Raw genomic sequence first — 21,279 nt, 5'->3', positions numbered from 1 at the left:
ATTCTAGGTGTCTGAACAAGGTTTGGATAATGACGATCATCATTAAACGGAAACCTTGAAGGACAAAGGTAGCACATGTCTGGACCCAAAATGCCAAGGCCATCTTCAGGCCTTGTTTGTGAGCTTCCAGAAGCAATTGGCTACTTGTGGTTAGAAACAAAATAGGAAGACACCAGTGATGGGGAATCTGTGGCTCTCCAACATCCCTGACTGTTGGCCTTGCTGGCTGAGGCTGATGGGAGCTGGATGCTCCAACGGCAAGCTGGAGGACCACAAGGAGGACTGTAGCTAAGTGGCAGAACCTCTTCTTTGCGTGCTGACAGTCCCAGATTCAGTTGCAGGCAGGGTTGAGAGAGACCCATGTGAAACCATAGAGAGGCACCCTCTGTTGCCTGACTCCCAACTCCCATTAGCCCCAGCCATCATGGCCCAACGGTCATGGATGATGGGTTTTGTAGTCCAGCATCTGAAGGGCACCAGGTAGGCTAGCCAGGGTGTAGACAATACTGAATGAGATGGACCCGTATAAGGCTGCTTTCTGTGTTCTCCATCTCTGAGATAGATCATGGGAATCCTGCAGATCAATAAATCTGATTTCCTCCCGCCCTCCAGGTTATGGAATTTTTGTATGCCAACAACATGGCGTTCCATTACCCTGAGCCTGCAGACAAGAACAAGCACATACGGTCGAGGATCTGGAACTACAAGTATGAATCGTTTCTGCCGGATTTGTATGATTGGCCAGAATCTACGGCGCATCCACCAAAAACACAGTGACTCGCCTAAGAGGGCATGTTCTTCAGGTGGCACCTGAATTTCTGCAGGGAATCTCTTTCCGGAACAGATTTAAAACCAGGAACGTTTTGAGACTTTGATTTTTTTCAACAACGACAGAAGTATTTTTAAGCCTTGCCCCATAACAATTGCTGGGATTGCTCCTGGTATAGATTTTCCCTCTGACGATTTGCATTCCATTGGATGGAAGTGACTTATCTGGAACCAAGATACAAAAACTTACACTGATTTTTTTTTTTTAAATCACTTTTACAGTCCTCAGGGTCACTTAACCATATACAGGAAATCCTTAATTATCTTGTCATACCTGTTATATAGACCCAGTTTATCTATTTAGTGGTAGAGCTTCTTCTGAGCTGCCCCACTTCAGACTGCAAATGATCTTCTTTATCTATATTGGAAACGAATAAACTCACCGAGTGTAGAAAATGAGCATGTCAGAAAGATTTGGCTTAGCCTTCTGGCATGTGCTGCTTTTCTGCTTGCACAGAACTTGTTTTTGATGGAGAAAACATTTAAACAGGCAACCTTCCAGCATCTTAAAGTGGTACAGCGCAGAAATGGTTTTACCTCTTGATACTGCTGCATGCATAAACTGGGCCTTAAGCTGGCTACCAAACCTCTTCATCCCTTTTTGTACTCTGGTTGCCTATTTTATATGTGGCCTGATGGGCCTTGCAGTTGTCTGATGTGCTGAGCTTTGTGGCCTCAATTGAGCAATGTCAGATTTTAGGACGGGCTACCAGCTTCCTTTGCAGGTAAACATGGTGAGTTGTCTGTTCTGAGCTCTGAGTAAGCAACTTTGCCCTTCTTAGCTCTGCAACAAAACCCCCCCAAAACAAACCCTTGCCAGCAAGCATGGTTTCAAAGTCCTTCCACATGGCAGTTTATTGTGAAGTCTGTGCTGTTCACAAATGCAGCATCCACACAATGTCACAATGCCCTCCCATATTATTTTCCAGTTTAAAAATCCAGAAAATCTTCCAGAAAACCCAGCAAGTAACACCCTCCTCGCAAAAAAAACCCCCCAGACAATCAAACTGGCTTAAATGCAGTGGGCTAAATTATGGGATGGCATTTTGATGAGGATGATGTTTCAGGGATGCAGCAAAAAACTTTTATGTGTGAACAGCACAAAGTCCACAGTGTGTAAGTGACCTAAGTCTCTTGAATCTATACAAGGGGCGTGAGAACCTTTGACCCTCCAGATGTTGCTGAACTAGAACTCCCATCATCCCTGGCCATTGGCCATGCTTGCTGGGGCTGATGGGAGTTGGAGTTCAGCAACATCTGGAGGGCCAAAGGTTCTCCACCCCGCGTACCAGTGTTGGCTTCTACAATGTTCCAATTTTGCCTTTTCAAAGTTTTTCTCTGCGGGGTGCTTACACTCCATAGCCCCAAATCCTGGGCCTCCAGTGCATCCTCAGAACTCTGTCCCAATGGCATCAGCATCGGGGTGGTCTTCCCATATTTAAATTTCAGCCTCCTGTACAGGTCATTCCCAGTTCCCATGGAAATTCTGCATTCAAAAACGCATACACTCCCAAACTTTGAATGGAGGCATGCATTTAGGAATTGGCTTGAACTCGCTTTATTTTACAACATAATAGCAAGAACTGTGCCTCTTAAAACAAGGGGCAGTTTCAGTGTGGGCTTCCCCAGTGCTAAGCTGCATTTTGACCTGACCAGATGCAAGGCTTGCGTTTGGCCTGCAACGTGGTTGGTGAGTAGTCCGGCCACGGCTTCCACCCGACTGAGCCACCCTTAACTATAGATCCGCTATGTGTACAGCTGTTGCAAAACTGATTTTTCAACCGATTGAACATTTAGTACAAAGACTTATTTGGTGCCTGGCTGTGTTTTTTTTTTAATCTCTCAAATGAGTTGTTACCTAAAATTGTGGTGGTCGTGGGAAATGGGGAGTGGGCATTGTTCCCTGTTTACTGTGGAGAAACGTCTTCCGATAAGCACCAGGCAACAACAGCTCTAGTTTTAAATAGACTTGGGAAACCGATTAGGATTTCTTGACCGCCTCATTTTGTGTAGAAGCAACAATGAGATATCGGGGTTTATATCTGGCACTCCACACTCCCTGCCCTTAATGGCTCTTCTGCCTGCCAAAAGAGATGGAAGACATTTGTGATGAAAGAAATTAAACCAATCAAGCATACGGGGTACATTTCTGAACAGATTTAATTCAAATGTTCTCAGCAGACGGATGAGCTGCCGGACAAGCATCACTTAGTATTAGATTGGCATTATGCTAACGTCTTCTCTGCCATTTCCCCTATTCTTTGCATAATTTTTTGTCTCCCAAGATGATTGCATGCTCATACAGCAAAGAGATGAATTTTTTTGCACCAGCGAAGGTTGTGATTACAAAAGGCGTAATTTACCAGAGTTTGCACAAGCTCCAGTAAATTCATTGGAGCTGTGCAAGCCAGCTACTGTTTTTTGGGTAAAGTCTGGATTTCACTGAGGTTTGTGGACTGTTCCTGCAGCAGTGCTTATGCCACACTTCTCAACAGAAAGCAGAACAGAATGGTCCTTTTCTCCTATACACACCCTCAAGGCTTTAAGAGTTGGATCATACATACGGTATATGAACAGCCCAGTGTGTCTTGGACACACAGAACATTCAAAGGAGTATTTTAAGGGTCTTTTCCATGCTACAGTTTTAAGATACAGGAGCACTCGCATAGTTTGAAACTGTCTTCCCACTGTCCTTCATAGCCATAGCTAGGTTAATGCAATTGGGCACATAATTTGCTAGATTCTAGAGGTAGTTGTGTGGTCAGACTTGGATCCAAGTACACAAGCTTTGACAGAATGTATTTAGTCTGAGAGATAGTCCAGCTAATGTTTCCCTTCTCCCCATGTTGCTCTTGTGAGAACTGAGTTTACACAACTTTCAGACTCTGGTGATGCATCTGTCGCTGGATTGCACCTTCTTCAGACTCCAGGTGGGGAATTGCGTGCTTAAATGTTCCCCAGAATAAAAAGCGAGAGAGCACTGTGCACATGCAAAACTAATAGGTTAAGGAGAAAGTTGCCTTGAACCAACCTTCCCTTTATACTAGTTCTGTGATGTGCAGGAAGGTGTTTTAAAAAATAAAATAAAATAGGGATATTCAGATATTTATTTGCCCCCAAGTGTGAAGTGGTAGTCTGGGAACAGGTGAATCTTGTGTTTGCCAAGCGTAGTTCAATTCCGATCCAATCAGTCTTCCTCCTCCAGGGATGTGAGCCTTCCATTCAAGTCAACCTTTGCAAGATTCTTGACGAATACCATTTTTAAAAATAGTACAAGTAAAACAACATGTGAAAAACAAGGCACTATAATGTAGCTGTGAGCGTATGTTTCTCTTGTGTTATTGGCAAAAAAACAATGGGGTGTCGACAATGCTATTTAAAAATGTGTCTTAGTTGTAATGTCTTTTTTCTTTGCACACAAAATAGCATCACCTGGCACCTGTTTTAGAAGGGATTCCCCCTCCCCTTTGTTTGCCTTATAACATGGCTTCATCATTGCACTTCCCCACTTCCTAACCCTTGTTTTCTTTTTAGCGACGTTTATTTATTCTGTAAGTCGTTTTTAACAAATCTGTTTTAATGATTGCTCTCGAGGCTTTGCGCACGAAGATTGCTTTTCCGTGAGTGCGACAGAAGGTTAAATGCTGCTTTAGAGGGACCGAAAGCAATTCTTCAGAAGAGGGTTCGTTATGTATTTGTACATCTTGTTAGCTTGGAATTCATTTTTGAGAGGTGAAACTCGTGTTTGGAAAACTTGACCCGTGTCTCTCCTTAGCTGTCCAGTGTCAGTGAAGGTGCTGTTCACACAACTGCCTGAACCCATGATGCCCTTTTGGGTCTGCGTAACAGCCACTATTTATTGAATTCAGCCCAGATCTGCTTTAGGCACATGCCACCAGAAATGTGACAGAAGCTACATTTTTGGAGATGTGCCGAAACCCAATGTGGTCTGAATTTAAACTGAACATATGCATGTGTACACGATGATCTATACAACAGGAAATCTCTGTTGACTGCCATGTGCTGGTTGGGCTCCTGGATTTGGCCCTGAAACCATGTACTGTATACAGAAACAGGGACAGTTTTCTTATGGCTAAAGTGGGAAAACCCTTTCATTTTTCTGGCTCCTCTGCATGAGGAATCTTGATGGGAAATAAAGACACCCCAACTCTCTCTGGTAGCTCAAAATGTCCCAAGCGGAGCATAAAAGTAAGGCAATTTTAGTTCCATCAGCTGTTGTGTCTTGCATAAATGCTGTTTGGGCTGTTTCTAAAGCAAATCAAAACACCTTTGTGGGAGCAATTCTTTCATAGTCAAAATACAAATCCTCAGGATGAACCTTTTTTCAGAATATGGTTTATTGCAAAGTAGTCTGTGTGGCTTAAAAATGAACAAACACTGTGTTTAAAAATGTGGGTTTATTTTTCTCCTTTGGTAATACTGTAACTGTACTGAGATAATGTGTTATGGTCTTCTATTTTCATAGTAAAAGCCGTCCCTTTTGCCTACGTTGTGTGTGTGAAACTATTATTTTGCCAAGTTGCACGAGCCTTCGGCTCACACACAAGGGAGCTCTGCCCCTCTCTACTCATTCGTTCATTGATGCAGCTTTCCTACACCATAGAATAATATCTGGAAGGGACCCTGAGTGTCATCTAGTCCAACGCCCTGCAATGCAGGAATATCAACTAAAGTATCCGTGACTGATGGCTATCCAACCTCTGCTTAAAAACCTCTATGTAATTAGGACTGTGATATGGTCTTTTGAAACACTGATATTGGAAACTGCTACATATAATTACTAAGAAATTCGGATGGAAGAGATTCGAGGAAGTCAAATACTATGTTTATGAAGATGGATGGTACTTAATTTTAATTAAGTGATAATATGTTGAATGTATCTTTTTTCTCTTTTTCTTTTCTTTTTTGTTTGTCTTTATTATTCTTAATCTTTTCTTTTTTTTTACTATGTTTATCTACTGAGAATAATAAATATTATTTGGGGGGGGGACCTCTCAAGGACGGAGAGTCTACAATTTCCCAAAGAAGACCGTTCCACTGTCAAACAGCTCTTACCGTCAGAAAGTTCTCCTTTCTTGTAACATGAATCCATTGGTTTGGGGTCCTACCCTCTGGAGCAGGAGAAAACAAGTCTGCGCCATCTTCCATGGGAATAGCCCTTCAGATATTTGAAGATGGCCATCGTATCTCCTCTCAGATTACTCTTTTCCAGGCTAAACATGCCCTATTCGCTCAAGCATTCCTCGTAAGGCCTGGTTTCCAGACCCTCGGTCATCTCGGTCGCCCTCCTCTGCACACATTCCAGCATGTCAGTATCCTCCCATATATAATATATATAATATTATTTATATTCTGGCTGGGTTTTCCCAGCCACTCTGGGCGGCTTCCAACAAAATATTAAAATACAATAATCTATTAAACATTAACAGCTTCCCTAAACAAGGCTGCCTTCAAATGTCTTCTAAAAGTCTGGTAGTTGTTTTTCTCTTTGACATCTGGTGGGAGGGTGTTCCACAGGGAGGGCGCCACTACCGAGAAGGCCCTCTGCCTGGTTCCCTGTAACTTGGCTTCTTGCAGTGAGGGAACCGCCAGAAGGCCCTTGGCGCTGGACCTCAGTGTCCGGGCAGAACGATGGGGGTGGAGACGCTCCTTCAGGCATACTGGGCCGAGGCTGTTTAGGGCTTTAAAGGTCAGCACCAACACTCTGAATTGTGTTCGGAAACGTACTGCTTGTCAATATGCTTTTCAGTCATCTTCATAGTGGTGCTGCCATAGGAAAACTGCAGCACTTATTGGCATCAGTGGACAGCACCAATCTGGAATGGGCACCAGGAAGGCTGACGCATAAAATCCTCTACATATGATCAAGCTGATGCATGTGATAAACTGCTTGTGGGTGATGCACCTGTCTTGTCCATGCAGAAGCAGGTTTCTGGCTTCCACAGGGTGGCCCCTATATATATAAAGCTATATGTGTATTTGGATAAAGATAACACATACCTACATACACGACAAGCATATATGAAATGGCAGCTGTTTGCATACATAGTGATACGTTGTACCTTTTCTTTTTAATTCTCAAGTTTTCCAAAGGAAAATAAAACAAATTATACAACATTTTCCAATTAGCATTCCATTAATGTTCGACTTCCCCTCCACCCTTCCATGGTTTCCCCAAATTTCCTAATACTGCTACATATTAAAATTATACTATGCCATCTCTCCTCCACCTCTCAGTGTGGCGGATGCGGGTGGCGCTGTGGTCTAAACCACCGAGCCTCTTGGGCTTGCTGATTGTAAGGTTGGCAGTTCAAATCCCTGTGGGTGAGCTCCTGTTGCTCTGTCCCAGCTCCTACCAACCTAGCAGTTCGAAAGCACACCAGTGCAAGTAGATAAATAGGTACCACTGTGGCAGGAAGATAATAGTTTCTGTGCACTCCGGTTTCCTTCACAGTGTTCCGTTGCGCCAGAAGCGGTTTAGTCATGCTGGCCACATGACCCACATGTGGACAAACGCTGGCTGCCTCGGCCTGAAAGCGAGATGAGCGCCACAACCCCATAGTTGTCTTTGACTGGAATTAGCTGTCCAGGGGTCCTTTACCTTTACCTTCTCAGTGTATACACTTTGCTGCTGTTCTTACTTGAAACTGCCTTGCGTTTTAACACGTTTACAAAAAAAAATTAAGCAATCTACAAACTTTTCCCAGTCCTCCTTATAAACTATCTCACCTTGCTCTCTTAATTCATCATCAGAAGAATCTTTATTTACACCAGCCACTAGCCATAACAATAAAATAAAAATGTACTGAAGATAGAGGTAAAAACTTAACTATGCAAAATACATTCTGGATAGATAAATAAAACTTTATTCGCATTAGCCAATGGCCACAGCAACAGTAAAACATTACAGTATACGCAGAAAAGGAAATTTGATATAAAAACACAGTTTAAAGTCCTGAATTAGTCAGTTAGTGGCCCTTATTCTGATTGCCCCTGCTATGAACCTACCAACCTTTGCTGTTATCTGCTCATTTTGATCTGATAGAAGAAAATACATTCTGGAGGTTCACATCAATAATCAAATAATAGCTCTTATTCTAATTGCCCCCTGCATTATTTTTTTTGCTGTCACCTGATTATTTTGATGACAGGCATGTCCAACTCTCAAGAGACCCCAATCTACTCCCAGTATAAAAAAAAAAACCTGGCAGTGATCTACCCATTGTGCCTTGTGTGGGTGGATTGCCCAGAGTTGTTGAACTTTTTGTGGGGGAGGATTGCAGGTTTTTTTAGCTCCCCCCCCCGTAACTTTTTGTACGCAAGGATCCTGCGATCCACCAGGATCAGCACGGGATCTAGCAGTTAGACATCTCTCTGCTAGAAATCTTTATAAGGAGCCCAAGCCAGAAGCACATGATTCAATCCTGCCATCTCCAAAGGGACATAACCGTTTTTCCAGGGGAGTTTTTCGAAATCGACCCTCAAGTACAGTCTGTATTCTGGAATTGCTAAATTTTGCAAATAAGGAGCCAACGTGTCAAAATGCCTAGGTGGGAAATAATCATAACCATGGACAAAATTTCCTTATCGCGGCCAAAATATTCTGCCGCTCAGTATCATATAGGCGCTGCCTAATTGAATTATTTGCTTTCCTAAAACCCAGTGTTGAGAACTGTTGTGGTGATAAACACCAGAAATGTAAAGCTTTGGGTTGACCATTTTAGTCCAATTTTACTAGTTAAACTTGCTAATTCAGCCTATTCCATCAGTTTCAGCTGCCGATTGTACCTTTTCCTTTTATGCACTTTTTAACATACTTTGCATAAAATAATGAAATTAGAAGAGTTCCCGATTTCCAGCCATTTCACCTCCAGACTCGCCAGCAGCTGCATCCAAAATGCCAAAGCGGTTCCTTTTCTTCCTCTGCAGTGACTCCTCCTCCCCCTGAACGGACTCAACCCCGGAACCTATTGCCTTTCCTATTATGCTCACTTCCTGAGCATGCGGAATAACCCCCCCATCCCGCAGGAGAAGGGCGCCTCTGAGCTTGCAAAGAGAGCAGTTCATTCCTCCGCTTCCGGCTGCTTGCTTGCAAGGTGCGTTTTGGACCGGGGAAAGGTCCGAATGAGCAAAACTGATTTTCAAGCAGGGAGGCTTGCTAGAGCCCCGAAAAACCCTCCTCTTTAAACAAAAATCACCTATTCTTTATTTTCTTCTTTCCCCTCCTTGGTAGCCGGGCTCTCAAGCTAGGAGGACTCCGAGAGAGAAAACCCCAGGTGGGTAGGAAAAAACCCACACACACACACCAAACGCCCCGCGAAACTGTAAACGAGCTGCTTTTAAGCTCAGGAGCAAAATCAGGTGGCGAACTCCAGCTCCCATGAGCCCCAGCAATGACTAGGGATGATGGGAATTGTAGTCCAACGCTATGGGGGGGGGGAATTCCCAGGTCGATGAATGCCGTCTGCAGATTGGCTGAGGTTCTATGCATGCCAGGAAAGGGTTAAAATGCATGCCATTTTTAAATGCTCTTGTCTTAAAACAAAAAAACCACACCAGCGTTCTCTGCGAAAGGAAAGGTTGACATGGAGCAGCCTGGTTCTAGCATTGATCAATGCTGGTTTTCTTCCTGCAGCGAGAGTTTCCGTTTGGAAGCAATGCTATCCCTCCTTTGCAACCTGAAGTGGCACAGGCCATTTTCTTGCCGAATGTTTGATTTAGTTGGTTGGTTGCAGTGCCAGATTTACGTATAAGGTAAACAAGCTATAGCTTAGGGCCCCACTCCCTTGGCCCACCCCCCAAATTTCACTATTAATATACTGTAAAGGTAAAGAGACCCCTTACTGTTAGGTCCAGTCGTGACCGACTCTGGGGTTGTGGCGCTCATCTCGCTTTATTGACCGGGGAAGCCGATGTACTGCTTCCGGGTCATGTGGCCAACATGACTAAGCTGCTTCTGGTGAACCAGAGCAGCGCACGGAAACACCGTTTACCTTCCCACTGGAGTGGTACCTATTTATCTACTCGCATTGTGTGCTTTCAAACTGCTAGGTTGGCAGGAGCAGGGACCAAGCAACAGGAGCTCACCCCGTTGTGGGGATTCGAACCCACCGACCTTCTGATCGGCAAGTCCTAGACTCTGTGGTTTAACCCACAGCGCCACCCGCGTCCCTCACAGATAATAAATAGCAATAGCCATAATAAAAAATAATCAAGCACCACAAATCCAGCACAGATCATGTAAAATAATTAACAAACCATTAATAAAACCATTACAATCTATAGTAACAAGCCATTAATAAAACCATTACAATCTATAAAACACTATTAACAAAGCAGCAGCAACAAAAAGCTGAAGTTTCTGCACTTAGACAGAAAGAACCAGATGTACAAATGTAGGATGGGGGACACCTGGCTTACTAGCATGTGAAAAGGGTCTAGGGATCTTGGTGGACCACAAGCTTAACAGTGAGTCAACAGTGTGATGTGGCAATATCCTTTAAGGAGGATATTGACAAGCTGGAATGTGTGCAAAGGAGGGCGACCAAGATGATCAATGGTCTGGTAACTATGAGGAGCGCTTGAAGGAGCTGGGTATGTTTAGCCTGAGAAAGAGGAGACTGAGAGGAGATATGACCGCCATCTTCAAATATCTAGAAAGGGCTGTCTCATGGAAGATGGAGCAAGCTCGTTTTCTCCTGCTCTGGAGGGTAGGATCCGAACCAATGGTTTCAAGTTGCAAGAAAGGAGATTCCGACTAAACATCAGGAAGAATTTTACGACAGTTAAGAGCTGTTTGGCAGTGGAATAGACTCCCACGAAAAGTGGTGGACTCTCTTTCTTTGGAGGTTTTGAAGCAGAGGTTGGATGGCCATCTGTCATGGATGCTTTAGCTGAGATTCCTGCATTGTAGGGGGTTGGACTAGATGACCCTTGGAGTCCCTTCAAACTGGTTGCCAGATTTTTTTCCCAATGAATCCAGGGACACTTTTGTTTTTTTGAAGCTGAGTAGCAACAGGGAGTCAGTAGTGGGGATGGTGAGGCAAAAGACCCTGGGCCCAAGCACACATGCATATTGTATAAAAGTGCAAAGCCCTTCTTTCACACCCTGTGGAACATAAATGCAGAGTTTTTAAGAAACTGAGCTCCTCCTGCCTGTGACTCCCGAGCCTTCCCTAATCTCCTCACCCTTCCCTCTTTCTTTTGACTTATCGGGTTAGGCTCGGGAGTCGCAGGTGGGCGGCCATTGCCCAGTTTTTAAAAAACTGTGCATTTATGTTTCACAGGGTGCGGAAGAAGGGCTTTGCACCTTGTCTGGCAGAGAAACCGAGCACCTTGCGCCCCTCCTAGGCAACGCCCGCCCACCCATGACTCCTGAGCCTCCCTCGATCTGTCAAAATAAAGGGGAAGGGGGCAGCAGATCTGTACTGCCAGATGTCCCCGGTTCTCCTTCGGCAGTGGCGGCAGCAGTGAGCAGCTCCTGAAGCCAGCCAGAGCCAACTGCGCTACCAGGCTGGCTCCGGGCTGCTGAGGCTGCCACTGCCATGTTTCCCGGGCACAGATTTGCAAATCTGGGGACATTCCAGGGACAGAATTTGTCTGGGGACAGGTTTGCAAATCCGGGGACTGTCCCTAGGAACCGGGGACGTCTGGCAACCCTACTTCAAACTCTTCACGGCCTAGGACCCTCGTACCTACGGGACCGCCTCTCCCGGTATGCCCCACGGAGGACCTTAAGGTCCATAAATAGCAACACCCTAGCGGTCCTGGGCCCTAAGGAAGTTAGATTAGCTTCAACCAGAGCCAGGGCCTTTTCAACACTGGCTCCGGCCTGGTGGAACGCTCTGTCTCATGAGACCAGGGCCCTGCGGGATCTGATTTCTTTCCGCAAGGCCTGTAAGACAGAGTAGTTATGCCTGGCCTTTGGCTTGGAGCCAATTTGATTCCTTCCCCCTCTTTCTTTTTCCTTTCTCCTACTGTGATGAGGCTGCATTTTAATATTTTAATGTTTCTATATTTTAATGTTGTATTTTAATCTTGTTTTTAAGTTGTATTCATTCAACTTGTTTTTATTATTGCTTGTTAGCTGCCCTGAGCCCGACCTTGGCTGGGAAGGGCGGGGTATAAATAAAAATTATTATTATTATTATTATTATTATTATTATTATTATTATTATGTGATTCTATGATAGGAGTAAACCTGAACTCCATTGAATTTAGGAACCTAGGAAGACCCCTGCTGGATCAGACCAAAGGCAAGCAGTTTGTTCTTACAGATGCCTATGGAAAACCCACATGCAAGAGCTGAGCACAGCCGCATGCTTTCTATTTACAATCCCCACCAGCTGGTGTTCGGAAGCAAATTCCTCCAACGGTGAAGGTAGAACGTAGCCATTATGCCTAGTAGCCACTGAAGGCCTTAACCTCCATGACTTTGTCTAATCCTCTTTGAAAGACATCCAACTTGGCGGCCGTCAGTCATTGCCTCTTTGGGAGCGGATTTCTTTTGTCTGCCTTAAATCTTGCAACATTCAGCTTCATTGGGTATTCAAGAATTCTGGTGTTTAGGCCTTTACGCCTTAATAAGTGTGCGTAGGATTGCAGCCTTAGCCTTTACCAGTACATTTTGATGTCACGTAGCTTTTCTCTTTGTGCACGGGGCCAGAAAACCCAAAAGTAAATCCCATTTGTTACTGTCTCCGCCAGGGTACCGCGCTGATTTGGAGCAAAATGGCGATGGATGTTACTTTCCTGGGAACCGGGGCTGCCTACCCGTCTCCAACGAGAGGGGCCTCAGCTACGGTGGTCCGTTTTGAAGGAGAAAGCTGGTTGTTCGATTGTGGCGAGGGGACGCAAACCCAGTTCATGAAAAGTCATCTGAAAGCAGGTCAGCGAACTCCATTGTCTCTTGAGTCAGATAGAAGTTCTATTTTCCCCCAAAGTTCTATTTCCCCCCAAAAAAACTTTTTATTCATTTTATAACACAAATAAACAGCACAAACAGGAAAACAAACAATAGAAACAGATTCTTGTCTTATCCTTATTTTTTTAAAACATTGTTAGGTGGGCTTCCCTGAGTCCCCCTATCTGATTTTTATTTTACCTCATCTTTAGCAGTTTACATATATCATAATTTCTAACCATTTTTTTATCACACTTACTTTAACCATAAAAATCTTCACTTGCAAATAAAATACACTATCTTCTACTTCTAACCCTAGAGCCTAAATCCACTTCCAAAGCTATTCTAAGATTTAAATATTAACATATTTTTTCAAATATTCCAATCTTCTTCCACCGTCTCTTCTCTCTGGTCTCGGAGTCTCCTAGTCAGTTCGGCAAGTTCCATATAGTCCATCATCTTCATCTGCCATTCTTCTATAGTTGGTAAATCTTGTTTCTTCCAGCAGAAGCTAGAGATTCTAGCCAAGCTGGCAACTTTGGAAAAGTATGTGTTTCCAGTTCCATGCTTAAGGCGGCAATCCTATACTGTGCACCAAGGTGTCACCAACCATTTCTATTTATTCATTTGATGTTTTATTTCATATAATATTTATTGATTTTGTTAAGAAGGGCAAACATAGCCAAGAATAAAATAAAATGAAGAAGCTAAAGTGCAAGCCAGGAAGCATCAATAATAAAATATTGACTCATACCGATTATGGGTGGCATGCCTATCTAATTTATGACAAGGTGAAGTCCACAGGGGTTTCCTGAATCATCTAATAAGGAAATCATTATATAAGATCTGGATAAAATATAAAGGAATGTTGGAACCAAAAATACCTCTGTGGACCTCGCCGACAGAAGCAATGGCAGTTAAGAAAAAGAACAACTCCATATGCCTGTTCTAAAGGTGGAACGGAACTATAGCCTAACATATTTGTACTTCTCTGGTGTGAACCTCTGTTTTCTCCATGTGCTGTTTTCAACGTATGCCTCCTGAATTCTCTCATCTCCAATCCATTGTTGTGTTTTTAGGTAGGATTGCCAAGATCTTTATAACACACCTCCATGGGGACCACATCTTTGGCCTCCCTGGGCTTCTTTGTACGATCAGCCTCCAGAGTAGCCCTGCCACAAACAAGCTGCCGGTTGAGATTTATGGACCTCTTGGGCTGAGGAGCTTCCTTTGCAGAACTTTGGAGCTTTCCCACTCACAACTCTCCTTCCCTTGGGTTGTTCACGAACTGGTGCCTACACCAGACCAGTGCCCCGCAGAGGAACGGAAGGAGCTGTCTTTTGTGGACGGAGACAAGGTCTCGTCTGAAGAGGCACCAGGAAAAACCCTTCGCCTGGACCCTCTAGAAGACTCGTACACCTTGGTGGACAACTCTCAGTTTGTGGTGAAGGCGTTTAGGCTGTTTCACCGCATACCTTCCTTCGGATTTCTCGTGGAAGAGAAGCCACGGCCTGGCAAACTCAACGCCCAGAAGCTGAAAGAACTAGGTAATAACGGGCCTGCCTCTTTCGACCCTTAGGAAAACTGTCCTGTAGCAGGTGTTTTGAAGTTTGTCTTAAAACAGGGACAACCAACAGGTACCATCTAGAGTTGGTGGATAGCAATTCCAAGCAGCCCATTCCAGCTTGGCCAATGATTATGGATGATGGGAATCTACACCCAGTGGTTACCTCTAGTCTTTTTTTCCTTTTTTTAGTGAGACCTGCAACAGAAAGTTGCAGCATGGAGGTTTCCTGTTCAGGGTGCCAGCCAGCCAAGCCCTTTCCTCAGGGTACTCCATTCCATTGCCCCTCCCTTGTCCAGCAGACAGTGTTCTGTGGCCACTGAGCATGCTCAGTTCTCATTAGAATGGGTTTTTTTGGGTAAGATTTTTACAACGGCAAACTTTGCAATTTCCCCAATTGTGCCCTTTTGTGTGTGGATGGTCCTGTTTTGGTAATTATTATTATTATTATTATTATTATTATTATTATTATTATTATTATTTATACCCCGCCCTTTCTGGTTCAAAAACCTGGCTCAGGGCGGCTAACAACAAATTGTAAAAGCAGCATAAAATACAGTATAAAAACATGAATAACAATAAAATTCAAAGTTCAGAAATCAATTTAGGGGAAATCCATCTAATAAATATTAGATAATCACCAGGGCTAGCTGGCTGAATTAGTCCTACTTGGGCCAGCAACAAGGCCAGGGGAGAATTAGCTGTGAGGTCTCAGAGTGGGTAATCTTCTTAAAAGGGGAGGGGAAGGGAAGAGAATAATAATAATAATAATAAATTTTATTTATATCCCGCCCTCCCCAGCCGAAGCCGGGCTCAGGGCGGCTAACAACAATAAAACAGTACAAAGGTACAGCACAAACAACACTATAAAATCATTCATTATAAAATTGATTCAAATCAAGCTACTGGCAACCATTGTGCCAGAGCTCCACGAAGATTGCCGAGGGAGGGAGTCAGGCTGTGCCCTGGCCAAAGGCCTGGTGGAACAGCTCTGTCTTGCAGGCCCTGCGGAAAGATGTCAAGTCCCGCAGGGCCCTAGTCTCTAGTGACAGAGCGTTCCACCAGATTGGAGCCACAGCCGAAAAAGCCCTGGCTCTAGTTGAGGCCAGCCTAACTTCTCTGTGGCCTGGGACCTTCAAGATGTTTTTATTTGAAGACCGTAAGTTCCTCTGTGGGGCATACCAGGAGAGGCGGTCCCGTAGGTACGAGGGTCCTAGGCCGTATAGGGCTTTAAAGGTTAAAACCAGAACCTTAAACCTGATCCTGTACTCCACCGGGAGCCAGTGCAGCTGGTATAGCACCGGGTGAATGTGGTTTCGCAGCGAAGACCCCGTAAGGAGTCTCGCTGCAGCATTCTGCACCCGCTGGAGTTTCTGGGTCAGTCTCAAGGGCAGCCCCACGTAGAGCGAGTTACAATAATCCAGTCTGGAGGTGACTGTCGCATGGATCACAGTGGCTAGGTCAGGGCGAGAGAGGTAAGGAGCCAACTGCTTAGCTTGGCGGAGATGAAAAAATGCCGCCTTTGTTATAGCTGCAATCTGCGCCTCCATGGAAAGGGAGGTGTCGAAGATTACACCCAAACTCTTAACGGACGGTGCTGGCACTAATTGCACCCCCGCAAGAGATGGGAGTTGCCCCCCCAATCCCATATCGTCCCGTCCCAGCCACAGGATCTCTGTCTTCGAAGGATTTAGCTTCAACCGGCTCCCACGTAACCATCCAGCCACAGCTTCCAAACATCTGGTCACTGTGATCAGGCTGAATTCAAATTAAAAGCCAGGCGGAATAGCTCTGTCTTACAGACCTGATGGAAGGAGGTTAAATCCTGAATGGCCCTAGCCTCATGGGACAGAGCATTCCACCAGGTCGGAGCCATCACTGAAAAGGCCCTGGTCCTGGTGGAGTATTGATACTTGAAGACTGGTTTTGCTGTTAGCATCTAGGGTGCTCCTGATCATGTTAATCCAGTGATCCAATCAACATTAGCACACACCATGCCAAATCCTGGTCAATGTACTAATATTCATTGGATCCCAGTCAAGGTTTGATTTTACCTCCAGTGGGCTGGGACAAAGCAGCTTGTTTGTATGGCTCAGCTGGGGTGCACCCGATCCCCGGCTGAGACACCCCTGGTGCTTCCCCCGCTTGCGTGGGAGCCAGCGCTGGGCTCGGGGCTCCTTTAAGTGCTTCGCTGAGGGTAACGGCAATTGCACACTCCTCAGCCAAGCAATTAAAGATACAGAGGGAGGCAGAGTGGGATGGCGGTTTCACTCAGCGGTATATCACTGGAGAAACTGCCACCATTCCTGAGTCCCTCTGCTAGCAACACTCGCTGGAGGAAGTTGCTAGCAGAGGGACTCAAAAGCGGTAGCGGTTTCACCAGCAATATACCGCTGAATGAAGCTGACATCGCGGTCTGTTCCTAGGCAATATATTGATATACGGTGGTACCTTGGTTCTCAAACTTAATCCGTTCCGGAAGTCCGTTCCAAAACCAAAGCGTTCCAAAACCAAGGTGTGCTTTCCCATAGAAAGTAATGCAAAATGGATTAATCCATTCCAGACTTTTAAAAACCCCTAAAACAGCAATTTAACATGAATTTTACTATCTGACAAGACCACTGATCCATAAAATGAAAGCAATAAACAACGTACCGCAGTCACACAATCAAACAGTAGCCGAACTGGGTTCCACACAGTCACAAAAACAAAACAAGGAGAGCCGCAAAAACGCAAAACAAATAGCAAAAACAGACAGACCTAAGCGTAACACTCAAAACGGAAGTGTGGCATGCAAATCGGAAGCGTAACACTTAAAACGGATGCGTAATACTCAAAATGGAAGTGTGGCGCTCAAAATGGAGCATGTTTGGCTTCCGAAAAAGGTTTGCAAACCAAAACACTTACTTCCGGGTTTGCAGTGTTTTGGTTCCGAGTTGTTTGAGTACCAAGGCGTTTGAGAACTAAGGTACCGCTGTATCAGCCAGGCCTACTTTTAAATGATGGTCGTACTTAACATTTACTTCAGGCAGAGTATCTCAACAGTTCCCACAACGGCCCTGAATTGTAGGTTGGCATTGTGCTGCTGGCAGAGGTAGCCGTGAGAGATTTGAGCAGAGGGCTTCTTGGTGCAGAGCGCCACCTCTTAGCCACTGCTGTACACTTGATGGATTCAAATTCCCACAGCGCCTCTGCTGACTGTCGTGAGCGCTGACGTCGCACCGCAGCTCCCGAGTGTGACTAATAACTTTCCGAGCAGGGGAAACGGCTTGCTTTTGCCCATAAAAGAGAGTGCTGTGGCAACTTAGGGAATAATTAATTTAGCACAGTGCTTGTGTGTGTGTGTCTTCAAAGCCATCGGCCTGCTCCATGTAATCGCCATTGGTTTCATGTGGGATGTGCTTTTGAGGCCAGTCTTTGAGATGCCTGCGCTCTTCTTTCCCTTTGCTGTTGCAGACTAATGCACATACAGTGGTACCTCAGGTTAAGTACTTAATTCGTTCTGGAGGTCCGTTCTTAACCTGAAACTGTTCTTAACCTGAAGCACCACTTTAGCTAATGGGGCCTCCTGCTGCTGCCGCGCCACCGGAGCACAGTTTCTGTTCTCATCCTGAAGCAAAGTTCTTAACCTGAGGTAATATTTCTGGGTTAGCAGAGTCTGTAGCGTATGTAACCTGAAGCGTATGTAACCCAAGGTACCACTGTATTTCCCTCGTTTAGAGACGCAGGTAATGTTGGTTAATGATTCTGATCAAAACTGAAAACTTTAGTGCAGAAATCTATGCGGGGTAAGAGCAGAGCTCCTTCCACCCTCCAAAAAAGCATTTCAAAGTAGAGCATCCTTCATGTAACAGGGAAGGAAAAATCAGTGTTGCATAAGATTATAGCTCTACCCTTTTTATTTTTCAACCAAGGCTAACTGAGAGCTATATTTAATGTGTGGGGCTGGAGTATTAGGCTGGCCTTGGCTGAAGCACTGCAGATATTGCAAGTATTAAAATATCTATCATCTATAGGGCAAAAAGTCATGTGGCAATAGATGCAGCGAGAAAGGGTTGAAAAGGAATCTGAATAGGATGGAACTTTTTCATGTGTAGAACTTGTTAGGCAACAGAAACAATTCAGTACCTAAAAATGAAAACCCTGCATGCACTTTATTCTAAACACAGTATTTCCCCTGCATAAAATGTTAAATCATACAGACTTCAAAGGGACCCTGAGGATCATTCTCAGAGGGTTAGAGTAGGGTCACATATGTCCACAGCCCTTAGCCTTAACACCGGCTCACCACAGGGTTGTGTGTTGAGTCCCCTGCTCTATACTCTCTATACGTATGACTGTACAGCCATCTATTCCAGTAACAAAATCATCAAGTTTGCTGATGACACTACGGTGGTGGGGCTCATTTCAGGAGGGGATGAGTCCGCCTATCGGGACGAGGTGGAGCGGCTTTGTGATTGGTGTGGAGAGAACAATCTGGCTCTTAATACGGCTAAGACCAAGGAATTGGTGGTGGATTACAGGAAAAAAAAGGCGGACATTCAGCCCTTGTATATCAACGGGGAACGGGTGGAGAGGGTGGCGGAATTCAGGTTTTTGGGAGTGACTATCGATCAGGGCATGACTTGGAGCGCAAATACCACTGCTCTGGTGAAGAAGGCCCAGCAGAGAATTTATTTCCTCAGACTTTTAAAGAAGAACAATCTGAGTGAGAGACTGCTGGTGTCCTTCTACCGAGGCTCCATAGAGAGCATTCTCACATACTGTATTTGTGCTTGGTTCTCCAGTTGTACAGCTAGGGAGAGGAAGGTGCTCCAGAAGGTCATAACCACAGCCCAAAGGATTATTGGTCATCCTCTCCCATCTTTGGAAGAACTGTACGGTTCCCGTTGTCTTAGAAAAGCAAACAACATCCTGCAGGATTCATCTCACCCGGGATACAGTCTGTTTGCACTACTGCCTTCTGGCAGGAGATATAGAAACATCAAGTCAAGGACAAATAGACTGAAAAATAGTTTCTACCCAAGAGCTGTGGCCTTTTTGAATGCTGTAACTCGATAGTGTGACCTGGGAGTTTGATGGGTGTGGGTGTGGGTGCGGCTGGAATGTGGTTTGTTTGGTTGTTGTTGTTGTTTTGCTTTTGTTGTTTTTAAGGGATGGCATCCAATTTCGTTGCACTTGTGAAATGTTGCACTTGTGTAATGACAATAAAGAATCTATCTATCTATCTAGTCCGACCCCCTGCAAAGCAGGAATATGCAACTGGCCCTTATGGGGATTGAACCTGCAACTTTGGAGTTATCAGCACCACACTCTAACCATCTGAGCTGTCCAGCTAAATGTTCTTTAGCAGTGGTCACTGATGCAGGGAGGGAATGGTTATGGATCTGGGATGGGTCATTGGATAGGTACCATCAGAGGAAAAATTATGCTGCAGAAAATGCCTGCATATTTTGCAAATGTGCATCCATAAGGACTAGAAACTTGGTGGCATGGATGCGTGAATTTTGGGGGAATTGCCGATTGCTCAAAAGTGTGTTTGAAATTTTGTTGCAAGCCAAGCTTCTTGACAAATAGCTTTGGACCTGTGTTTTAATTTCTAGGAGTTCCACCAGGCCCTATATACGGCAGACTGAAAGACGGGGCTACAGTTGTCCTGGAAAACGGTACAACCATCTTTCCTTCAGATGTCACGGAAGACCCGCTTCCTGGGAGAAAAGTTTGCATTTTAGGAGACTGCTCTGGCATTGTAGGAGACGGAGCGGCGGCCCTTTGTTACGGAGCCGATCTCTTGGTTCACGAAGCCACGCTGGACGATGCCCAGGCAGACAAGGCGAAGGAGCATGGTCACAGCACCCCACGGGTGGCGGCGGAGTTTGCAAAGTTGTGCAAAGTGAAGAAACTGGTTCTGTCTCACTTCAGTCAGAGATACAAGCCCGCAGGTCAGACTGGTGAAGGAGATGTGGATGTCATGGAGCTGAAGAGGCAAGCCGAGGAGGTACTGGATGGCCAAGAAGTGGTATTAGCCGAGGATTTTATGACCATTGATATTCCAATGAAAAAAGTAACAATAGCGCCGCCAAATTAATTTGCTGATAGGCGGAACCTATAGCTATAGTTTACTTCCAAATTAGTTTCTTAATGCCCAGTTGGAGGGGGTTACGGACCTGATCCATTGGACTTACTTATGGGCACTTTTCCTACTTGAAAGACCTCATCCGTGCTTTCCTTTTGACAAATATATTAATTAAATCATCAAAAGACTGAGCTAGAAAGCTTACTTTCTGCTGAAGGCATAATGAGCTGGTTTAGCCTTTGATCTCAGGCAAACCATTACAAATTTCAGTTTCCTAAACTAAGCATTCTTAAGAGTCATAATGGGATGCGGGTGGCGCTGTGGGTTAAACCACAGAGCCTAGGACTTGCTGATCATAAGGTTGGTGGTTCAAATCTCCGTGATGGGGTGAGCTCCCATTGCTCGGTCCCTGCTCCTGCCAACCTAGCAGTTCGAAAGCACGTCAAAATGCAAGTAGATCAATAGGTACCGCTCCGGCGGGAAGGTAAACGGCGTTTCCATGTGTTGCTCTGGTTCGCCAGAAACGGCTTAGTCATGCTGGCCACATGACTCGGAAGCTGGACGCCGGCTCCCTCGGCCAGTAAAGCGAGACGAGAGCCGCAACCCCAGAGTTGGTCATGACTGGACCTAATGGTCAGGGGTTCTTTAAGAGTCATAATGCATATCTGTTGAAAATAGGTTTGGAGTGAAGTGCAATCTGGGATGGAATTATAATGGGGGAAAGGTGGGTAGACCCTGGTGCCTGCAGGTGATATCAGATTCCATGATCCATCGGCCATAACACAGACCTGTGCAATGTGGCAAAATCATAAAACAGGGATCGGAAATATGTGCAGTCAGAGAACTCAAGTGCATGATCTCATCCACAGACTGCACATCAACTCACAA

The 21,279-nt window shown here is 45.0% G+C and overlaps 2 protein-coding genes across 4 annotated transcripts in view; both read left to right on the top strand.

The window, feature by feature from the left end:
* ME2 (malic enzyme 2) overlaps window positions 1–5,336 on the top strand; it is a 39,216-nt gene extending 33,880 nt beyond the window's left edge. The window contains exon 16 of the mRNA XM_081929786.1: window positions 613–5,336. Within this exon, the coding sequence (XP_081785912.1) occupies window positions 613–777 (165 nt within the window). The 3' untranslated portion in view covers window positions 778–5,336. The remainder of the gene's footprint in view (window positions 1–612) is intronic.
* A 2,933-nt stretch (window positions 5,337–8,269) lies between these two features.
* On the top strand, window positions 8,270–20,579 carry ELAC1 (elaC ribonuclease Z 1). 3 transcript variants are annotated; one of them, XM_081929899.1, is made up of 5 exons: window positions 8,270–8,945; window positions 9,083–9,125; window positions 12,556–12,736; window positions 13,831–14,298; window positions 19,919–20,579. In XM_081929899.1, the coding sequence occupies exons 1-5, from the start codon at window positions 8,851–8,853 to the stop codon at window positions 20,401–20,403; spliced, it is 1,272 nt and encodes a 423-aa protein (XP_081786025.1). In that variant the 5' UTR covers window positions 8,270–8,850; the 3' UTR covers window positions 20,404–20,579. The 3 variants fall into 3 exon arrangements, with proteins under 3 accessions (XP_081786025.1, XP_081786026.1, XP_081786027.1); XM_081929900.1 differs by lacking the exon at window positions 9,083–9,125 and having other exon boundaries at window positions 8,839–8,945; XM_081929901.1 differs by lacking the exons at window positions 8,270–8,945; window positions 9,083–9,125 and adding an exon at window positions 9,562–9,603.
* The last annotated feature ends 700 nt before the right edge of the window (window positions 20,580–21,279 follow it).

The sequence above is a fragment of the Podarcis melisellensis genome (genome assembly GCF_964234715.1).
Source record: "Podarcis melisellensis genome assembly, chromosome: 11".
NCBI classification, from domain to species: domain Eukaryota; kingdom Metazoa; phylum Chordata; class Lepidosauria; order Squamata; family Lacertidae; genus Podarcis; species Podarcis melisellensis.
Note: the sequence above shows the minus strand (reverse complement) of the source record. Positions and strands in the feature narration are given on the sequence as shown.

What these genes read in the sequence shown, in the direction of transcription:
- ELAC1 (XM_081929899.1), top strand. Translation starts at nt 8,851, where the DNA reads ATGCGGAATAACCCCCCCATCCCGCAGGAGAAGGGCGCCTCTGAGCTT. An exon ending in TCCGGCTGCTTGCTTGCAAG is followed by an intron (nt 8,946 to 9,082) that starts GTGCGTTTTGGA and finishes CCTCCTTGGTAG; the next exon opens with CCGGGCTCTCAAGCTAGGAG. An exon ending in GAAAAGTCATCTGAAAGCAG is followed by an intron (nt 12,737 to 13,830) that starts GTCAGCGAACTC and finishes TTGTGTTTTTAG; the next exon opens with GTAGGATTGCCAAGATCTTT.